This window comes from Trichosurus vulpecula, chromosome 6 (assembly GCF_011100635.1).
Source record: "Trichosurus vulpecula isolate mTriVul1 chromosome 6, mTriVul1.pri, whole genome shotgun sequence".
NCBI lineage: Eukaryota > Metazoa > Chordata > Mammalia > Diprotodontia > Phalangeridae > Trichosurus > Trichosurus vulpecula.
In genome coordinates this window covers 267,554,568-267,575,731 of record NC_050578.1, presented here as the reverse complement: position 1 = coordinate 267,575,731, position 21,164 = coordinate 267,554,568, and the positions used below count along the sequence as shown (strand labels likewise).

At 41.2% G+C, this 21,164-nt stretch overlaps 1 protein-coding gene and 1 pseudogene across 1 annotated transcript; both read right to left on the bottom strand.

Annotated features, from left to right (window-relative positions):
• Nucleotides 1–1,017: 1,017 nt before the first annotated feature.
• Nucleotides 1,018–4,829, bottom strand: LOC118855160 (annotated as a pseudogene).
• A 10,422-nt stretch (nucleotides 4,830–15,251) lies between these two features.
• On the bottom strand, nucleotides 15,252–20,671 carry LOC118852639 (olfactory receptor 10Q1-like). Its single transcript, XM_036762299.1, has 2 exons — nucleotides 20,649–20,671; nucleotides 15,252–16,221 (listed from the first exon to the last, which is right to left on the bottom strand). The coding sequence occupies exons 1-2, from the start codon at nucleotides 20,669–20,671 to the stop codon at nucleotides 15,252–15,254; spliced, it is 993 nt and encodes a 330-aa protein (XP_036618194.1).
• Between the last annotated feature and the right edge of the window lie 493 nt (nucleotides 20,672–21,164).

Sequence of the window (21,164 nt, the reverse complement as noted above, 5' to 3'; positions counted from 1 at the left end):
ACAATCCAATTAAGTGCATGTGCACATACATTTGTACATGTGTGCTCACAATACCCATGTATGTACATGGATATCACTGTGTATATTTGTATGTATGTGCCTGAGTCACTGGATTCAACCAGATCCAACTGTGATAAGGTGGTCTGCATTACTACCTGACTACAGAAAATGTGAGTGTTCTTCCAGTTTGTGACAAAACCTGTCATGCTGGATAGTGAAGACTGTACGAGACAAAGACTTTGGACCATTTATCTCACAAGGAATTTCTGGCGAGTTGCAGGAATTCCACCTTCTCTCCAAGAGAAACACCACAAATAATAATTCTATCTTTGCCTTCTGGATTCATTCTTTGTCTACATTTGGACTTTGCTACAATTTCTATGTTAGTAGAGCTTTATGCTTGTTAATAATTTTTTAAGTAATCGAAGCAATGAACCTGTAGAAAGGAATTTCAATAGTGATACCTTGAAAAATAATCACTCAAAAATTGGCATTGTATGTTCTGGTGAGCCAAAAGCCTTCCCCTGCAGTGAGAACTGGAGTGGGGGGGGGGCGGTGAAGACAGAAACAGAATACTTCATGTGTTGACTACGGGCAGGCCTTAATACCAAAAGGAACGCCGCCAAACTATTTATCTTACCTGGCATAATGGATAGAGTTGATTTTGCTGTCAGGAATTTGGGTTTCAATTTTCCTCTGGCATTTACTAGCTCTGTGACAGTTACGATCGAGATACTTAAAGATTGTGGTTGTGCTTGCCATAGACTGGGACACTTGTTAAAAAAATCAACAAAAATAAACTGTAAGTCTCTTGGCTAAATTTAAAGTTCAACTCCAGTGACCCTAATTTCTCCCCCCCCCCCATTCAGGAATTGTCAGGAAATTCCATTAGAATCTAAATTCCTTGAAGGCAGGGACTATTAAATTTTTTAAAAATCCTCAATGCTTAGTACAGTATCTATCATATAATCTGTCATAAATGGTTAAAATTGATTGATTGATACAGAGTATATCTGGTTATCTAGTATTTCTCATGACTTTTTTCAGAGCATTTTTGACATCCTCGTTCCTAAGGGTATAAATGAGGGGATTAAGCGGGGGGGGGGGGTGACAAAAGTATAAACCAAGGCGAGCTGGCGATCCTCCTCCTCTGTGGTACTTGATGGAGGACGGAAATAGACTAAACTGCAGCAGCCATATTGTATCAGGACCACAGTGAGATGGGAGGAGCAGGTGGAGAAGGCCCGCTGGCGGCCCTCAGCTGAGCGAATGTGCAAGATGGTGTTAGTGATGAAGACATAGGTGATACAGATGAGCAGGAAGGGGATGGTCAGGAGAATGATGCTCACCACGTAGACGACAGCCTGGGGAATGTGAGTGTCAGCACAGGCCAGTCGTAGGACAGGTGGCACATCACAGAAGAAGTGTTTGATCACCCTGAGGTGCCCACAGAAGGGCAAAGTAAAGACTAGTGATGTGAGGTGCAAGGCAAGAAAAATAGCGAGGATCAGGGAGCCAACTACCATTTGGGTACGCAGCTTCTGGGTCATGATGAGAGTATAGTGCAAGGGATGGCAGATGGCCACATAGCGGTCATATGCCATGACAGCCAATAGGAAGCAGTCGGTCCCACCAAGGGTTACAAAGAAGAACATTTGGATCCCACAGCCAGCTAGTGTGATGGGATTCTGGGCTCCAAAGATGTTGGAGAGCATCAATGGTACCAGCGTAGTGGTATAACAGATCTCCAGGAAGGATAGGTTGGACAGGAAAAAATACATAGGGGTGTGCAGGGAGGTATGGGTGAACACAGCCCAGATGATGGCAGTGTTCCCACAGAGAATCATCACATAGAGAAGGAGGAAGAAGCAGAAGAGAAGGGCCTGAATCCTGTGGTGAAGACTTGGAACACAAATTCAGTGGGGCCAGACTGGTTGAGCTGGAAAGTGTAGGGAGAAGACATGTCTCACCTGCTAAAGAAAAATAGGAAATTTGGCCCAGTTATTAGACATAACAAAAATTGAATTCATAGCATTGTGGAAGTTCAAGGACTTTTAAGATCACCTTAGGCAAGTCACTTCACATTTCTGTAGGTCAGTATTTTTTACCTGATTATGAGGTTTTTATTAAATTTCCCCTAAGGCCTCTTGCAACTTTGATCTTTTGTGTTCAATGTTCTAATGTCACATTTAGCTCTGACATTTTAAAATAGCTTCATAGTGATGTCCTTGGTTTTAATATTGGATATTCAGCTCCTTCCCCCTTCAAGAAAGTCACCTCTTATAACAAATAATTTAATAATAATTGTTGTTTTCTTGTTGTTCAGTCATGTCTGACTCTTTGTGTCCCCATGGACCATAGCTTGCTAGATCCTACTAACCTCCACTAACTCTCAAAGTTTGTCCAAGTTCATGTTCATTGTTTCTATGACACTATTTATCCATCTCATCCTCTGCTATTTTTATAGTGTGGTCTTTCATATTCAGATTGCATATTCATTTTGAACTTATTGCGGAGTATCATACAAGATGTTATTGTAAGTCCAATTTTTCTAGGGTGTTTTCCAGTTTTTTCATGATTTCCTGACCAATGAAGAGTTCCTCCCTATGTAACTTATGTTTTCAGATTTATCAGATAGGTTATATTTTACTTTCCTTGGCTTGTATATTCTACTGATCTTTTCTATTTTTTGACTGGTACCAAGTCATTTTGATATTGTTACTTTATAATATGCTCTAAATTTGAACGTCCTTTCCAGCTTTGTTCACTGTATTCACTATTCCCAGATTATTTCCACTTCTGGCATTCTATGTGAATCTATCTACACATTTCTATCGATGTTTCAGAGAATAATTACTTTCTTACCTTTGTGATAGTGAAGCTCTAAAATGAGTTACCAATAGAATTTGTATAATAACATTCTGAGAGATCTTTAAGACTGAAATAGGACCTGAGAGGTACATTAGAGAATTCCTAGCCTAACTTCACATTTGATAGACAAGTTAATTAGATTCCAGAGAGGCCAAATTACTAATGTATACTCACAGAGCTTGTAAATGATAGTCAGAATTTCAACCCAGGTTCTCTGACTCCAAATGCTGTACTTTTTCCACTTCAAGATGAAGAAATGATGGATACTGCTTATGAGTATCTTGGATACTCATGGATACACAGTAGTGTCAAATTCAAATAGAAACAGGGCCACCACATTGTACATAAACGTCTCTGTGGGCTGCACATTGACTAAGAAAACCACAGATTAACATTATCTATGTCCTATTGAATTTTTATTTAGTTTGTTAAGATTTTTCCAATTACATTTCAGTTTTATTCAAGTTGCACACAGTGGGCAGTATATTTGACATCTATACATCACACCACCATTACAGATTTGGAAACTGAGCATCATAGAATTTAAATGATTTCTTGGTGTAACACAGTTAGTAAATGGTGGAACCTGGATTCTGAGTAACACTTTCTGACTCCAAAGCCAGAACTCTTTAGAATATATTAAGTGACCACTCATAGGGCTAGTAAAGCCCTTAAAAGCAAACAAGTATTTGGTGCAAGTGTTTTCTTAAACTAACTGTCCTGCTTTTCCATAAACTTTGTCCATTGCTTTCTTATGACTATGATATGCTCCAGGATAAAACTCTTGAGAAAGCAGATCTTACCTTAGATCTTACCTTTCAGAGACTTTCTTCTAGGGTTGTAATAATAATAACTACATCAAAAACAATAAAGGTGAAGATAGTTTTATGAACTCACATGACTGTGTTGTGCATACCTTATCAGTGATTCTGTAAGTCTCATACCTTTAAAGGGTAGGAAGGGAAGTAAGAGAGTGAAGATAAAGTACAAGAGAGTTAAAAAGAAAGCTGCTATCTGCATCCAGAGAAAGAACTGATAAAGAGGAGTATATAGTGAATAATTTTACATACACACATACACATGCCTATTTGTATCTAATAGGAAGCCATCTCTAGGGTGGGGGGGGGAAGGAAAAAAAAGAAAAATATTTACATGATAATTGTGTTGTATATTTGAAAGGAATAGCAAGTTTTGCACAATAGGTTTGCAGTTTCAGGTACAGTTAGTCTTGAGGAAAGGGTCCTAGATTTGGAGTCAGAGAACTTTGGGTTCAATCTCAAACCTTCTTTGGCAAATAACTATGGAATTATGGATCTATAGTTGGGAGGTAGCTCTGAGGCCTTCTAGTCCAACCCCTCTCATTTTAGATTGAGTCCTAGATTGGTTAAGTGATCTAGGATTATAGGAACATTGACCTAGAACTAGAAGAGACCTCAGAGACCACCTAGTGCAAATCCCCTCAATTTACAAATGGGAAACTGACATCCAGGAAGGAGAAATGATTTGATCAAAGTTAAGTAGGGCATAAGTATCAGAGGAGGGATTTGAACCAAGGTCTTCTGACCAAGGAGTCCATGTTCAATTCTCTATAAACCTTAGTTTTCTTCTCCGTAAAATAAGTTGTTTAGACTCAACCAGTAGTTTTCAAAGTATGGCTTGGTGACCCCTACATTTTCCTAAGACCTTTCTAAGGGATCTGTAAAGTCAAAAAAATTTCCATAAAAATGCTAAGGCATTTTAATTTTTACTATATTAATAGCTATAACTAACATGAACAAGAAGTCTTTGGGATCCTCAATGATTTTGAAGAGTATAAGGGGGACCTGTGAGAAGCACTGGACTAACTGATCTCTGAGGTGCTTCCTTCTCTAAATCACAACATCTTTATCCATGCAACCTAATGAAAATAAAGAAAAAAATAATATTCCCTTACCACCATCCAGTGACTCTGACTCCATCAACCATTTGGGGAAAATCTTGGCTTCACAGGCTATCTTTGTCTTGAGATGCTCCAGGAATAGTGCTCATGGAACACTTTGTAATTCTCAACCTGTTCTTGTTGAGTTAAATGGTATGAGAACCCAATGAGACCTTCAAAGGGGACAGGGTTTCCTCTAAAGGAGAGATTGTGGCTGGTACATGGACTCCCTGGCTCTGCTTTCTGGCTGGATTTCATTCAGCTGCAAATAGGGAGAAATTTCAGTATCCTTCACAAGCTAAGGACCTTCAAATGCAGATGCTTTTGGGGTGGTGATCATCATATAATCTTCTTAGATTGTGATCCAGGGATGTTCCCTGGGTCAAGTAACCCAGTTATCTGACACAGTATCTCTGTGTCCATTGACAAGTTAAACATTGTCTTCCTATCCAGGTTATTTTGGGTCCTCTTTGGGTTTTGTCTCAGGGGAAAGATTTACTGAATCACTGTGATTTTCCCTGTGGCTGTATTTAAGTAGATCTGAGATTTGGGGAAAACATTCTGAATTGAGGATGACACAGACAAAGTTAATGGGCAGTTACATCCTCTTGGGTTTTCTATGTGGAGGCCACAGGTAGTATGTGGGGACTAAGAGGAAGTAAACTTGCCCTTCTGTCTGCTTCCCCATCAGAGACTTAAGCTGTGTCCTAATAATTCTCTCCAGTGGGAAAGGATAAGGATGCAAATTTATGACAATTTAAGATTCATGAATAGGTTTAATAGTGTGGAAAGAGTTTTGGATATGAGGTGAGGGGGAGGGTAGAGAAGGGCTAGAGAGTCAGGAGCCCCAGATAACTGGGTGACTGAGTCTCAAGTTGGACTCTAGGTCTTTTAGCTCAATCATTTTTCAATAAATGCTGCCACACATTGCATTGATCCTTGTCTTATAGCCAGGAAAATCAAATAAACAGGACTCACCTCAAAACTAACTTCATTGGATAGTTCATGCATCCTTGGAACTATCATTTTTATCCAATAGTAGTCCTTGATAAAGTGTGTGTTGAATGAATAAATGAGTTACAGTGATCTCTGTGCTTCACTTCCATGTAAATCTCTACACTCCATGAAGTCAGAGTGTTCAGAGCTTCTCTAAACTTCACATCTCCTTAAGTATCATTATAACAGAGCTTTAAATAGAATGTGCTTTAAGCATAATGTATTTTCTAGATCCTTTATGGAGTCTGGCAGTGTCATGGCTTGTTGGTGGCTCTGCCTGCCTCAAGTCTCTCCCCACTTCAATCCATCTTCCATTCAGTCATTAAAGTGATCTTCCTAAAGTGTGGGTCCTATTATATCCCCCCGCCCCGACCACTGAATAAACTCCAGCGGCTCCACATGGTCTTCAGGATCAAATAGAGGATTTTCTGCTTGCCACTCAAAGTCCTTCATGACTCAACTCTTTGTTAGCTTTTCAGTCTTCTTATACTTTATTCCTCATTATTTAGTCTTCGATCCAGTGATACGGATCTTCTGATTATTTCACTAACAAGATGGTCTGTCTGTTAGCTCCATGTATTTTCTGTGGCTGTCCCCAATGCATGGAATGTTCTCCCTCCTCTGCTACACCTGATGACCTCCTTAGCTTCCTTTAAGTCCCAACTAAAATATCCTCTTTTACTGGAAACCTTCTCCATCCCCACTTAATTCTGGTTCTTTCCTTCTGTTCATTTCCTATTCATCCTATGTAAAATTTGCTTGTATATGTTTGTTTGTCTGATTGTTTTCTCCCCAATTAGATTGTAAAGTCCTTGAGGTCAGGAACTGTGTTTTGCCTTTTTTTATATCCTTAATGCTTAGCACAGTACCTGGCATATAGTAGGTGCTTAATAAATGTTTATCGATTGATTTACTACAGACTTGGCCTCAGAGACAGGAATACCCAAGTTTAAGTTCTACTTCTAAAACATTCTGTCTGTGTTACCCTGGGTAAATCATTTCCCTTTCTTGTTCTAGGAAAAGTAATCCCATCAATATTTTCATTTCTTCTGGAAAAAGCATTGCAATTATTGATTGGCATATACTTCTATTGAACTATCTTGTGAGCCCCTCCCCAAGGAAACTCCTTCCTTCAGCCCTCTTTATGTCCTAGCTCTCTTATTAGAATGTAATCTGTGAGGTACTTAGACAGTACAATGATCACTTGATTGGGAGTTGGAAGATCTGAATTCAAGCCTGGCCTCAGATACTCATGCACTGTGTGACCTTAGGCAAGTCTCTTAACTTCTCTTTGCCTCTAGTAACTCAACTGTGTATAGAGATTATAATAATATCTACCTCCTAGGGTAGTTATAAGGATTAGATGAAATAGTATTTGTAAAGTGCTTTCCAAACATTAAAATTCAAGTTATTATTACTGTCTTTTTTTGAAGGAAGAGACTATAATTCTTTTGTAGTTGTATTCCCAGGGCCTGAGCAGAAGTAGGCTCTGTATAATTTTCCAACCATCCATCCATCTATCTATCGATTCATCTATCCATCCTTCCATCCATTCAACACCTAATTGTCCCAGGCAAATTTCTAAGATTGTAAGTTGTAGACCAGGTACTAACTTACCTGCCTTAGGAGAGGGGATTTCCTCATTGGACATTCCTATGAATGTCCATGAAATCACAGATTGTGTTAGAAAATCTCTTACTATGTCTAGAACAGTATTTAGTACATAGTGGTTATCCAATGGATAGTCGATGAATGAATTAATGAATCAATCTCCCAATACCTTCTTGTCTATAGACATGCCTTTTCTCTGAAGCCATTGAGCCTGCCTGGCCCTAATCAATGTCATTTTTTGGAAACTCTTTTATTTTTGAAGAGGGCTGTCACTGACCACACATTTTTATGTCTTATGTCGTATGACTCAGAAGAGTTATGTGAAGAAGGAAGGACAAAACACAATATCCCCAGTTTTGAGGTGAGGAAACTTAGACTAAGATATTCCATAGCTTGCTGTGTGCTATGCTGTGCAATATGATCTGAAGGTAGTAGATTCAACCACTTAGTCAACGGAGACCCTCTTGGTAACCTCAGCCTGAACTAACTGCCCCAAGGCCAAAGAGTAGGCCATGGAGAGCCCCTCTAGACAAGTCCAGTTCAGGCATTCCTCACACGGATTTGGGTATATTCTCACAAGAGCAGTGGGCCAAGGCTAGGACTGTACTATTTGGGCAGAGAGAGAAGATCTACAATAGTCCCATAGAGATTCTGTCCCTGAGGAAGGAAGAAAAGGGCTCATCAGCCTTGGTAAGATTGGATAGATCCAATAGATTGGATGAAGAAACTGACAAAGTACCTCCCACGCTAAGACCAGGAACCACAGGGCCAGGTCACTCACTCGTACTTCCTGGAGCTGACCTGCAGAACACAAAATAAGCTGATGCTCCCCATCTTTTCCATCTCTCTCATGTGGGATCTGGAGAAAGCCTGGCATTGGGAAGGACTTGATTATTTCCTTAAATATTAAAATGAGCTCCAGCTGAAGTCTATAATATAAGGAACAAAACACAATTGTTCTCAAGCTGGGGAAGGGAATGATGACCAACATGCTCCTTTGGACATTATCCAGAGGGAAGCAGGGTTTCCAGTGGCATACTAAGGCATCATTCTCCTCGTCATCATCATCATCATCAACAACAGTTATTTGTATAGTACCTACTATGTGTCAAACATTCTGCTAAGCACTTTATAAATATCTCATTTGACCCCCAAACACCCCAGGAGGTAGGTGTTATTATTTTTCCCATTTACTTGTGGGCCGACCGCTCCTGGCTCTTGCCTGGGTTCACCAACAGGCAGCTCTCTGCTCCTGCTCCATGTCTCAGCTTGTGGGGGAAGGGACTGCTCCACTCCAAGCTCTTTCTGTTCCTCCCTGACAGCAGGCTCCAGGGCTCCTGCTGCCAGCTGCTGTCTCTGGGAAAACAAAGCTTAAGAGGGCAAAGACAATATTTACACTCATTACCAGCTCAGACATCTTAATTCCCTTTCAAAGCTTGGAGGCTCCATGATAACAGCTCTTAAAGGTGCTTAAGATAAGCCTCCTGCCCAGGGGTCAGTCTGGGCCCTTCAGCTCAATTCACTTTCACCACTAGGAGGCTCCTTCACTGAGCCTCTGCTGCTGCTGCTGCCAGCTCTCTCAGGGCTCATGGCTCATAGCTCATTTTTCTCCTCATGCTTGTTTTCTTCTTGTTCATGCAAAGTGCTCAAGGCTCATCTTCTTCTGGGTTCATATTCATCGCCGAGGGTCCCTTCAAACAAAGGCTACCCAGAATCTCATCTTCTTTTCGAGAGTTCTCAAATAAAGTATTCTTCCTGTGAATGAGCCCCAAGGCGAAATCAAGCTTCCCAGTTTATATACTGTTTTACTCGGCATCTGACTGGCTCAGCGCACATGCATAGCGCACATGCATAGCGCACATGCACGTGCATTATCTGATTGGCTCAGCTCATTTGTGTAGCCCATGTGCATAGACTGAAACTTTGCGTCTGACTGGCTTAGTGCCCTAAAGGTCTGAAAGTGCAAGCAGCTCATCACTGAATGTGTCACAGCTGTGGATTACCAGGGATTAATCCTTTAGATGTTTACAATTTAGCCTGAAATTGGGAAACTGAGCTCCAAAAGAAAAACAGCAAAAAATCCCACTTTGCTTCCCATTACACCAGCGTGAGAAAGGGGCATGGTCTAGACCAGGCTGGTCAAAGCAAAGCTGAAGCAGGCCTTGGGACAACTGAATCACTGACAGTTGCGGTGATTTCCAGACCTCTTAGCCCAGAGATGTGAAAGACAGCCTAGAAGGTCAGCAGGGATAGTCTGTCAGATATGGGTGAGAGAGGAACACAGTCCAGAACAGGCCACACAGTGAAGGCCCCAGCAAAGCTGGAGCAGGCCTCAGGGCATTGAATCAGCAGTGGAATTGACAGCTTCCAGAGCTCTCAGCCCACAGCCAGTCAGATGCCGAGTAAAACAGTATATAAACTGGGAAGCTTGATATCGCCTTGGGGCTCATTCACAGGAAGAATACTTTATTTGAGAACTCTTGAGAAGCAGATGAGATTTTGGGTAGCCTTTGTTTGAAGGGCCCATTGGCCAGAATGAGGTTACAGGGGTCTCTTTGAAGCACTGAGGCAGGACTCTGTTGCTTTGCCCATACTCAGATCCAGTTTGCAGTCCTGTGTGGCAGTCTAGGGGCAAGGAGGAACACTGGCATAGCAGAGCTTGTGCCAGTGGAGGGGAGACCTCCCTCACAGTTCCAGGGCAGAAAAGAGTGCTTGTGGTTGCTCAAAGACCAGAGCCTAGGCCAGGAAAGAAGTAAACACCTCTCCTTAGATCATACCACTTTGGAAGAACTTTAAACCATTTACTTACGGGAAAATTGAGGCAAACAGAGGTTCAAAGTGTTGCACAGCTAGTAAGTGTCTGAACTCTGGTCGTCTGACTCCAGCCCCAAGCCTCTATCCACTGTGCTTCTTTGGTCACTGTGTCTATAGATATATGTCATCTGATGGTAGGTGTGCCCAAGGAGTGACCATGTGTTGCAACAATTCGGCTAGCTGATGCTGCGGGGGTGTAAAACCAACAACAACCAGCACACAGAACACTGCAAGCCCAAGTTCTTTTGATCTGCTTTACTATGGAAAGCAACATTAAGGGGTTAACAATCTTACTTTAATCCAGCATACAAATATCATTCACTCAGCGCAGGGGGAAAAGCCAGCACCCTGAGCTTCAAAGCAAATACAAACAAAAAACAAACATCAACAGACAGACCTTGTCTGATTCAAATCTCAATGCATAGTTACCAGAGTTTAACAAAGTCCGAACATCCGGGTTTACAAGCTGGAGGGCTTTTAACTGCAGCTGCCCAGAGTCTCCATATCCGCGGGCCACCAAGAGTGAGAGCCCTAAGCAAATAGCTCTGTCTTCTCTTTTTGTGCACTCTTTAGCCATCATCAAACGTCATCTGAATGACCAGAACCCAAGCTCGTACTATTGGCTCTGGTCTTAGCAACTCCCCTTAGAATCCACGTGACCTAAAATCATCACAAAAATGAGACTTAAACCCACGTGGTTTAAAAGCCTCTGATGTCACAAACATATCACTCAAACCCACGTAAACTAGGCTTTCCCTTGAGGCAAGGAGGTCAAAGACTCCTAATTTAATCAAGGAAACAAAGGCTAAACTCTTCAAGGACACTTGGTTGAATAGGTGCTAGGAACCCATCTTGATTCCAAATACACTGTGATGGGAGATAAGGGAGAATTGTAGGGTTTTGCCTGTTTATATTTTTCTAAGTTCCAAAGCCATGGGTCTGGAAGGATTCTCAGGGGATCCACTCAGAGCATCATCCCTTCAGAGAGCTGACATTTTACAGTCTGTTATAATGGGTGGGGTCTCTTCTATAAGATGTGTTCCTAATCTAGATTTCAGGGCACCAATGAAATGAGATATGTAAAAAAATTATATCTTTCTTTTCACTTATTGTGTACTGAAATTTAGCATTTAGCACAGGGATAATACTATCCTTTGCCTCAAAGCATTATTTTGAGGATCAAAGGGGATAGATAGTATGTGTAAGGAGGATTCATCCTATGGAACATACTCAAAATTGTCATTCCAGGTTCTAGTTGGCACTTTTGGGGCCTATTTCTGCTCCTGTGGTGATCATGCTCTGAGAAGACTTGTTTTGTTGTGACAACAGATCTGTACAACTCCTGTTGCTCCAGGTTCAAAAAGTGTTTCTCTTAATAGAATGCTCTCTATCTCTAGGAATCCAAACACCATAATTTGTAGTTTCAGCTCAAAGCCTTTTGCAGCCCAGGCAGTAGACTGTCTGAATAAGTCCAAATGCCTGTTACATGTAGTGTGACACACACATATACGTATAATGCACACATCTACATCATGCATTAATATGTATGTATTTGCAGGATAAAGGTCTCAACCATCTCCAGAGCATTCTGGGATTTGAAGTCACAGAGCAAGAACCTTGTATTTCTGCCTTGAGGGAGCCTAGAACTCTCATGGCCTTTGAATCCAGAATAAGACCAAGGGATGACTCATGATAGCAAATGCCAAATCCTTTTGTCACTAGGTTAGCATGTGGCCAGAAGGAAATGGACCCCAAAGCTCGGAAGTGACTGATCAGAACCGGAATGGTGATTTCCAAGAAAGCCCCACAGGATGGGCATGACAACATAGATATAAGGCACTTTTTAAACCCTAAAGAAGTATGTAAATGTTAGCTAATCTAACTTCTCTGAGATTCATTTTCCTTATCTGTAAAAGGAGGTGAATAATAATACCTATAGTATCTCCCAGATTTGTTGTGAGTTTCAAGTGAGATAATTTATGTAAAATATTTTGTAAGCCTTAAACCCTGTATGCATGTGGGCCGTCATTATTACCATCATCATTTTTCCTTTCCTCATCTTATATTTGATGGAGTGCTGATAGAAATGGTCCTGAGACAAAGTGCTATGCCTCTGTCATTCTTCTTTGTTTAATATCTATAGGATAAATGTTGTTCAAATGGATAGAGTAATTGCCTGAATATATTGAGATGCAATCTCATCCCTAGGCTCGCTGACCAGGTGACAGGAACAATGTATATTTATTTGATGTTGTTCCCACATAGTTTTGATTCCTTCTGCTATGTCCACATATTTCTAGAACGTTTCATTTTACATAGCTTGGCTCTGACCATTTGGTATGATGGCCAATCTGGTCCTGGATCTCAGTGTCATGATAACGATAATCATACTGGAGGAGTATGGAGGAAGACTCTACTCAGTCTTCCAATCTCCGTGCACAGCAGCACATTGAATATCCTGAACATGGCTAATTATACCTCTGGGTTCTAGGTCTTTCTCTAATGCTGCACATTCTGAGCCTTCATTCCAATATGTTTCCCCCAATGTTAGTCACCAATGATTAGTGCCCCAGATCCATTTAACCAGTTATAAATATACATGGGCTTCATGATGACTGGAGCTGGGGAGGGCTTGACATCTCTTTCTATCTATAGACTTAAAGCACTTCTCTCTCCTCCCATGCTTTCAGGTAGGGGTGGAAAACCCCAAAACTCAAGAGCAAGACCTCACTTCAGTTACTTAGTGACATTTGAATGTCCCGGTCACCATGTCCAGGTCCAGAGGCAATCACAAAGGATGGTCTTTGTAATGTGGTTAGCAGAGTAAAATCACTTACCAGATTACAGCCTCTTGACTCCATTCTTGACTCTCAGACATTCCATAGGCTCCATCAGTAGGCAACCCATAATCTTAGTGCTCACCTTTAAATCCAGTGTCGTGAATCTAGGGCCAGGCTTTCTAATGCTCTGTGAAGTCATTTCTTTGTCTTCTGAAACCATTTCTATAAAATTTGAAACTACTCATTGCTTAGTAGTTGCTAGTATTTAGAGAAAGATTTGGGCAGCTAAGTGGCAGTTCATAGAGTGCGTGGGCTGGAATTAGGAAGACCTGAGTTCAAATCCTAACTCAGTCACTAGTTGTGTGACTCTGGGCAAAGCCATTTCACCCCTTTTGTCTCAATTTGATCATCTGGGAAATGAGCTGGAGACAGAAATGGCAACCACTCCAGTATCTTTGTCAAGAAAACCCCCAAAGGGGTCATGAAACATCAGACATGAATGAAGAAAGAACTAAACAGCAAAATATATAAAGATTTAAATTTTGGGGAATATTTTATATATGTTATCTCAAATGTTCTGAAATATTAGTATTATACACAAAATTAATGTGAATTTAAAAATAATTAATAATTAATATTATTACTATTTACTAATATTAACGTAGACAGTGAGATGGCACAGTGAATAGAGTGCTGGGCCTGGAGTCAAGAAGACTTATCTTTCCAAGTTCAAATCTGGCCTCAGATACTCACTAGCTTTGTGGCCCTGGGCAAATCACTTAGTCCTGTCTGCCTCAGTTTCCTCACCTTGAAAATGAGCTGTAGAAGAAAATGGCAAAAAATACTTCAGTAATATCTTTGCCAAGAAAACTCTAAATGGGGTAGTAAAGAATCAGGCATGACTGAACCAACAATAACAACAGCAAACAGTAGTATTATGGTATAGATAAGTATCATTACCTGGAAATCTTGTAATACATTGGCAGAATATAAAAGTTCTCTGAAAAACTGTCAGGTCTACACAAAGGGGAGATAGTTAAAGTCATTCTCTGTAGGACTATAAGGGATTTATTCATCACTGATTCCAGCTACTTCATTTTAAATGTGGGAAAATGGATCGTCAAAGAGCACAAGTGATTTGCCTAGTTAACACAGGGAATAAAAAAAGAGCCAAAATTTCCACTGAGAACCACGGACTCCATATCTGCTATCTATTCCACAATGTCATGTCTTTATCATGGAATGGAAGGGGATGCTGGGTACCCATGCACATCTCCTTCTATATCCCTATAAACTGATACTTCAGATGGTTATCACACAGTTAACGCCAAATTGTCATGTATCACAATCAATATTCCCATTTTATACTTCTCTGTAGACTAACTAGATATATCCCTGATAATGGCCAAATCTATTAGAAGAAAATTAGAATTATTTAGCATATTACTATAATTTAGTTCAGACCGTAACTTTATCTGTGTCAGAAATTCTTTCCCTTAATAGAAAGACATTTCAGCCATAAATTATTTTTGGAGCTTTCATGGGATACTGTGAAGTTAAGTGACTTGTTGAGTGCTCTAAAGTTAATATGTGTCCGAATGTGTGATATCATTAAATGGTGGTGGTAGTGGTGATGATGATGATGATGAAAAATTAGGCTCCTTTCTATAGGCAGATTATCACGGTTACCTCCTCAGGAGGCAGATTTCATGGTGGTATACTTCTGTTTGGCCCCAGGATGGCAGAAGAGCATGGACAAATGCTGTTTGATCAGTATGCAGTCAGGGAACCTGAGGTCCACTCTCAACTCTGCCACTTTCTAGCTCTGTGACCTCAGTGAAGTCATTTCCTTTCTCTGGGCCTCAGCTCTATTATATGAGAAAAGGGGGTTGGAATACATGACATCTAAGGTGCCTTCCAGCTTTAATCCATGATCCTATTGTGCTATATTCCTTGAGTAGATAATTGGTATAATGAGGAATATACAGGAAGCACAGGGTGTCACTTTAAAAAGGCCTAAGCCTGTTTATAAAAAGTTTGCATTTTAACCCACATTTGTTCTCCTGGGTGTAGAGTCTCAAAAAAAACACCACTTGTGACGTGGACCTAATCAATCAATCAGTCAGTTGACAAGCATTTATTGAGCACATACTATGAAATGAAGAAAGTAAGGAAGTATAAATTGTGGGAAATAAAGCATTGGAATTGTGCTTTGCAAAGGGTCTATTTCTTAGCAATCATGAAATTCCTACCCTCCACCTTCAGAGATTCTCAGAGGCTGCCTTTTTGCTCATGGCTTTTTTAAGAACATTTTTGACATCCTTGTTCCTTAAGGTGTAAATGATGGGGTTGAGGAGGGGAGTGACAAAGGTGTAGACTAAGGCAAGATGCCAGTCCTCATCTGCAGGGGTGGTTGATGGGGGCTGAAAGTAGACCAGGCTGCCACAGCCATATTGTAGCAGGACCACGGTGAGATGGGAAGAGCAAGTGGAGAAGGCTCGCTGTCGGCCCTCAGCTGAGGGGATGTGCAAGATGGTGATGGTAATAAAGACATAGGAAATGCAGATGAGAAGGAAGGGGGCAGTCAGTACAAGGATGCTTATCACATAGAGGACAGCCTGTGGCACACGAGTGTCAGCACAGGCCAGGTGTAGTACAGGTGGTATATCACAGAAAAAATGGTTGATCTCCAATAAGTGTCCACAGAAAGGCAGGGTAAAGACCAATGATGTGAGTGGCAGGGAAAGGAAGAGAGCCAGGCCCAGGGAACCAGCCACCATTTGGGTACACAGCTGCGGGGTAATGATGAGGGTGTATTGCAGAGGATGGCAGATGGCCACATACCGGTCATATGCCATGACAGTCAGTAGGAAACAGTCAGTGCTGCCAAGCGTGGCAAAAAAGAACATCTGGGTTGCACAGCCAGCCAATGAGATGGGCTTCCTTGCCCCAATGGTGTTGGAGAGCATCAGTGGTACCAGTGTAGAGGTATAACAGATCTCCAGGAAGGACAGGTTGGACAGAAAGAAGTACATGGGAGTATGCAGGGAGATGTGCATGTACACAGCCCAGATAATGGCAGTGTTCCCACAGATAATCATTACATAGAGAAAAAGGAAGAAGCAGAAGAGAAGGGTCTGGATTTTGGGGGAAGAGGTGAACATTCGGAATACAAACTCAGTGGGGCCAGATTGGTTGAGATGAATAGTATCAGGAGTGGACATATCACCAATCAAAAAAAAGTAGAAAGTCAAGCCCTATTACTGGATTTCCTTGATAATATCAGCAACTCTCAATTTTGTTTCTAGAAGCATAGACTGATAGAATTTTGAACTTTCTACATTTATTAAGGATTCATTGGCAGAAGTAATTTTATGTCTTCAGTCCTCAATTCCATTGATTTGTGAAGGGAGTGAGACTTGATGATCTTTATGGTGCCACCTTTCCCTTGCAGTCTAATAATGTATATTATCAGTGCAAAACTCTCTGCACTCACTTTTCCAGCCTTGCACTTGAAAAGGCAAGTTCAGTCTCCAGAGGCCAGTTCACCAGCATTCAAGGGGTAACCTGAGTGTTTTTGATTTTTACATCATTGCTCATGAGCTCCCATTCAGAGGGATCTTCCCAACATTAATTAGCCAGTGGATATTAATTTGCTTTTTGCTAAAGTATATGTACTGAGAAAGTTTATAAAAGATAGAAATTAGAAAAAACTTCTGAAAACAAAACATACATTCTCCTTTTCATGAAATGGAGTCCTTGGAGAGCACAGACTCAAATGTAAAGTGGTTGATACAAAGTATTCCCCTTCAACCCAGAGGCCTTCCCACCCTCATTCACTCTCATGCACACACTCACAAACATGGACAAGAAAAGTCTCTAGGGAGAGTCAACTCCAACTTCATTGATAAAGGCACTGAGGAAGTCAGGTAGAGGATGTAAGTCATCACGTGGTACCTTCTTGGCCTGGACACGTTTTTCTTTACTGGCATATCCACCAAGATTACTTCTGGGAGTGACATAGTGAATGGATTTTGAATAAGCTTCCTGGCTCAGTTGGGGCAGCATCTTGTAGGATGAGGTCTATTGGCTGCTGGAGCAATGCAGTGCTGGCCTGGGTCATGCTATTCAATTACTGCTGCTACCAGCTACAGTAGTCTTTGCTACTGTCACCAGTAGGTCAGGGCACTTGAGATGGTTCTTCTGATCTTTTGAATTTCACCAGTTTTTCACCTGATTCATTCTATCTTCAGATTAACATTTACCTAAGATGAGGAAATAAGTAACTATAAAAAAGGCACCGTGCCTTTGGTGCCTTAAAGAGATCAGGTGAGTATCCTAAGAAGGAAAGCATGTAAAAGAAAAATATCTATACGCAGACTATTCCCATTTTGCAAAGGAAAAGACTGAATGTCAGAGAAGATGTGGTGCTTTGCGCAAGGCCACCTAACTGAGAAATTCTGGAGTCAGAATTTCAGTCTAGTTCTCCTGACTCTAAGACCAATATAGCAAATGTCTCCTCATAGGGCTAAAAGGGTGAAGACATTGAAAAAGCAGCAGGAGTAGAAGAAAGGAAGAGGAAGAGAAGTGTGGAGGGGAGGAGGAGGAAGAAGGACAGTTGTTACTATACTCCCCTTGGGTCACTATACCTCCCTCTCCCAACTGCCACTCACACTGTGGCTGACCTCTTCTCTCCTCAAGGTTCAAGGAGTAGCCCTGAGGGGTTGGGATTTCTAGCAATCTTACTCATGAGCCACCATCAGTTGACACTGATTAGATTTCAAAAAGGGTGTTTACTGGGAAGGTATAGCAAGAGCAGAAGTTCTAAAATAATTCCCTCAAACCAGGGGACATTATTCCCTTGCATAGACACATGCCTTTGAGGAGAGTCCAAATCAAACAGTAATGATAATAATAAAGCTAGTGCCTTAAGGTTTGCAAAGCACTTTATAAACATCATCTCATTTTGTCCTCTCCAAACTTTGGGATTTGGGTGCTATTATTATCCATATTTTACAGATGAAAACATTGAGGCAGGCAGAAGCTAAGTGACTTTACTAGGATCATACAGTTACTAAGTGTATCTGGTTGGATTTGTACTCAGTTCTTCCTGACTTCAGCTTCAGTTGTCTCTCTAGTGGCCCACTCAGCATTGATTCAAAATTAGCCAAGTACATATGTAGAAAACTCGAGGCTCCCAGATAGCTCTCCACTCCTGGCCCCAGAGTGTTTTTCTACAATGACAATCCTTCCAGCTCTGAAGACCACTGTTACATTTCACCAGTCATCCGTTTCCAGCATGTGACTAGGAGTCAAAAGACCCGAGTTTTGGACCCTTTTCTACTTCTTACTGGCTGTATCATATTGGACAAATCACTTTTCCTTCCCCGTACTCAGTTATCTAAATGAAATGAGGATGTTGGAATATGTTGTCTATATGGTCCCTTTTAGTTTTTAACCTCATGATTCTGTAATAGCAGCACTTTTTTGAACCTAGGAAAGATGGATGAATAGCAGCATGTATTTGCAACCGAGTAGAGAGCTAACAGCTATTACTATGGAGGGCATTACCACCCTCCTACTCATCCAGGCTTCCAAAATAGATGTTATCAACTACTCCCTATTTTCTCTCATTCCCCAGATCCAATTCTTTGCCATGTCTCATCATTTCTACTTTCCTGATATCTATTGCTTATGCCCTCTTTCTTCCTCTGACACTGCCACCACGTGGTACAGGCCCTTGTCTCCATATGCCTGGGCTATTGCAATAGCCTGCTAGCTGGTCTCCATGCCACAAATCTCTCCCCATTCCAACCCACCCTCCACCCAGCTGCCAGAGTGATTTTTCTAAAGCTCAGTTCCAACCATGTCACCCCTTTTGCCTCCCTCCACTTAATGAACTCCAGTGGCTGCCATTTGTCTCCGGAATCAAGTATAAAATCCTCTTTTTAAAACCATTTTTATCTTTAGCCCTCCTTACCTTTTCCGGCTTCATATGCAATATACTCTTCAATTTATTCTGTGATCCAGTGACATTGTCCTTTTTGCTGTTCCTCACACGAGGCACTGCATCTCCCAACTTAGTGCATTTTCTCTGGCTGGCCCCCAAAGCTCTGTCACCTCTGCTCCTGGTTTCTCTGGCTTTAGTCATATTAAATAACACTGAACGGCTTGATAGAGAGGCATGGCTTCCACCTCTCACCACTTATGGCAAACAGTTGGTGTGGAAAGAGGCATACGCTTTAGACATATAAAATATATTGATCTTTAGCTCGACTAAACTAATTTGTTTCAGGAAGCATTCCTTTGTGACCCAGGGTGGGGGGGAAGTCACTGAGAAATATCAGTGATGTATAAAGAAAGAAAGAACACCAAACAAATTATTTTAAAACAAAAGCAGGATTCCTTAGATATCGTACACAAGACATAAAATGGAAACTATTCAGTTCCATTAGTTATACAAAGCACCAATGATATTCTTAGTTTTTTAAAAAAGCTATATTTCAAAGGACTGTTCTGCTCCTTTGATATAGGCCTGGGTGAAGAACCTGTGGCCTCAAGGCTACATGTGGCCCTCTAGGTCCTCAGGTGCAGCCCTTTGACTGAATCCAAACTTTACAGAACAAATCCTTTTATTGATGGAATTTGTCGGTGAGCATTTATTAAGTTCCTTCTATGCACCAAGAACTGCATTGTATGAAGAGTAGCTTAGACATTGGGTCCAACTTCTTCAAGGTGCAGAAGGGACAAGTGATCATAGCAAGCTGGCAGCAGAGCTAGGTATCGAAGTGAGGGGCCCTGGATCCCAGTTAAGGGTTCTTTCTTTTACAGCACTCACTTGGTATACATAACATTTATTTTCCTGTACTTGAAGAGGCAAGATTAGCACCCACCAAACAGTAGCAGTGTGGCATAGTAGAAAGAGCTGCGACCCAGCTTGGTCATGAGCCAACTCTGTGACTTCAGGCAAGTGACTCAATGGTCCTGGATCTTAGTGTCCTTTTTTTTAAGCGAGAGAGTGATTAAGAATGAATTTGAAGATATTCACCATCTCTTAAGTAACCACCACCACCACCACAATTAGCATTTGTGCAGCTTTTAAGTTTGCAAAACGATTTACGTATTTAAATGAATTTTATTACTACATGACATCTATGAAATCCTTCATGCACAAGGATCAAGTAGGAGTAGACAGGATATTTGATGCATCCACCTAAAGAGATGGTGCCAGAAAAGCTTAGTCTACTGGATAGGACCCCAGATTTGCAGCTGGAGGATATTGGTTTCAATCTCATCCTTGCTCAGGAAAGTCACTTCTCCTCTATACACCTCAGGTTTATCTTCATAAAATGAGAGGGTTGGATTAGATCTCTGGTTCTTAACCTGAGGGATATGAACTATTTTTTCATATTTCAACACCATTATTTCAATATAAGTGGTTTTTATTGTATTCCTATTTATTTTATTTGATGCATTTAAACATAAGATTTTGAGGAGTCAGAAGTCCATTAGCTTCACCAGGCTGCTAAAGGGGTCCATGATAATAAAAAGATTAAGAACCCCTGGGCTAGAGGATCTCTAAGGTCCCACCCAGCTTTAAGAATTATGATCCTTAGACAACTAAATGAAAATGAAGAAAAAAGTCACATTCTTTACCACCCTCCAATGCCTGTGACTCCATGTGCCTTCTAGCAAAAGGCTCAATCCAAGGATTGTCTTAGATATGCAATGCTTTGGCCTCAGTCCTCTCAGAAAATACACCTATTCCCTTCCACCTCTTTGTTTTGAGTTCAATGGAATTAGGGCCCATGGCTTTCCAAGGGAGCAGGGTTTTCTGGCTAGATTTTTTTTTGGCTGGTGCTTCAGTTCCATGCCTGTTTTCTGGCTAGATTTCATTCAGCTGAAAGTGAGGAAAGACTTAGGTACCCTTTATTACCTGAGGACTTTAGAGAGTCTAGACCTTTGGTGTGGGTGGTCAGGGATATCACAGCCTTCCTAGATGTAGTCCGGGGTGCCCCCCAAATTAGGTACTCCAATAAGTACAACCTCTGCTATGTCCATCTATAGTGTTTTCCTGGCTACTTATTAATGTCTTTGAGTACTCTCTCAGGAATGGTTTGCTGAAGTACAGGTTTTCCCAATGGATCTCTAAGTGAATCACAGACAAGATTAAT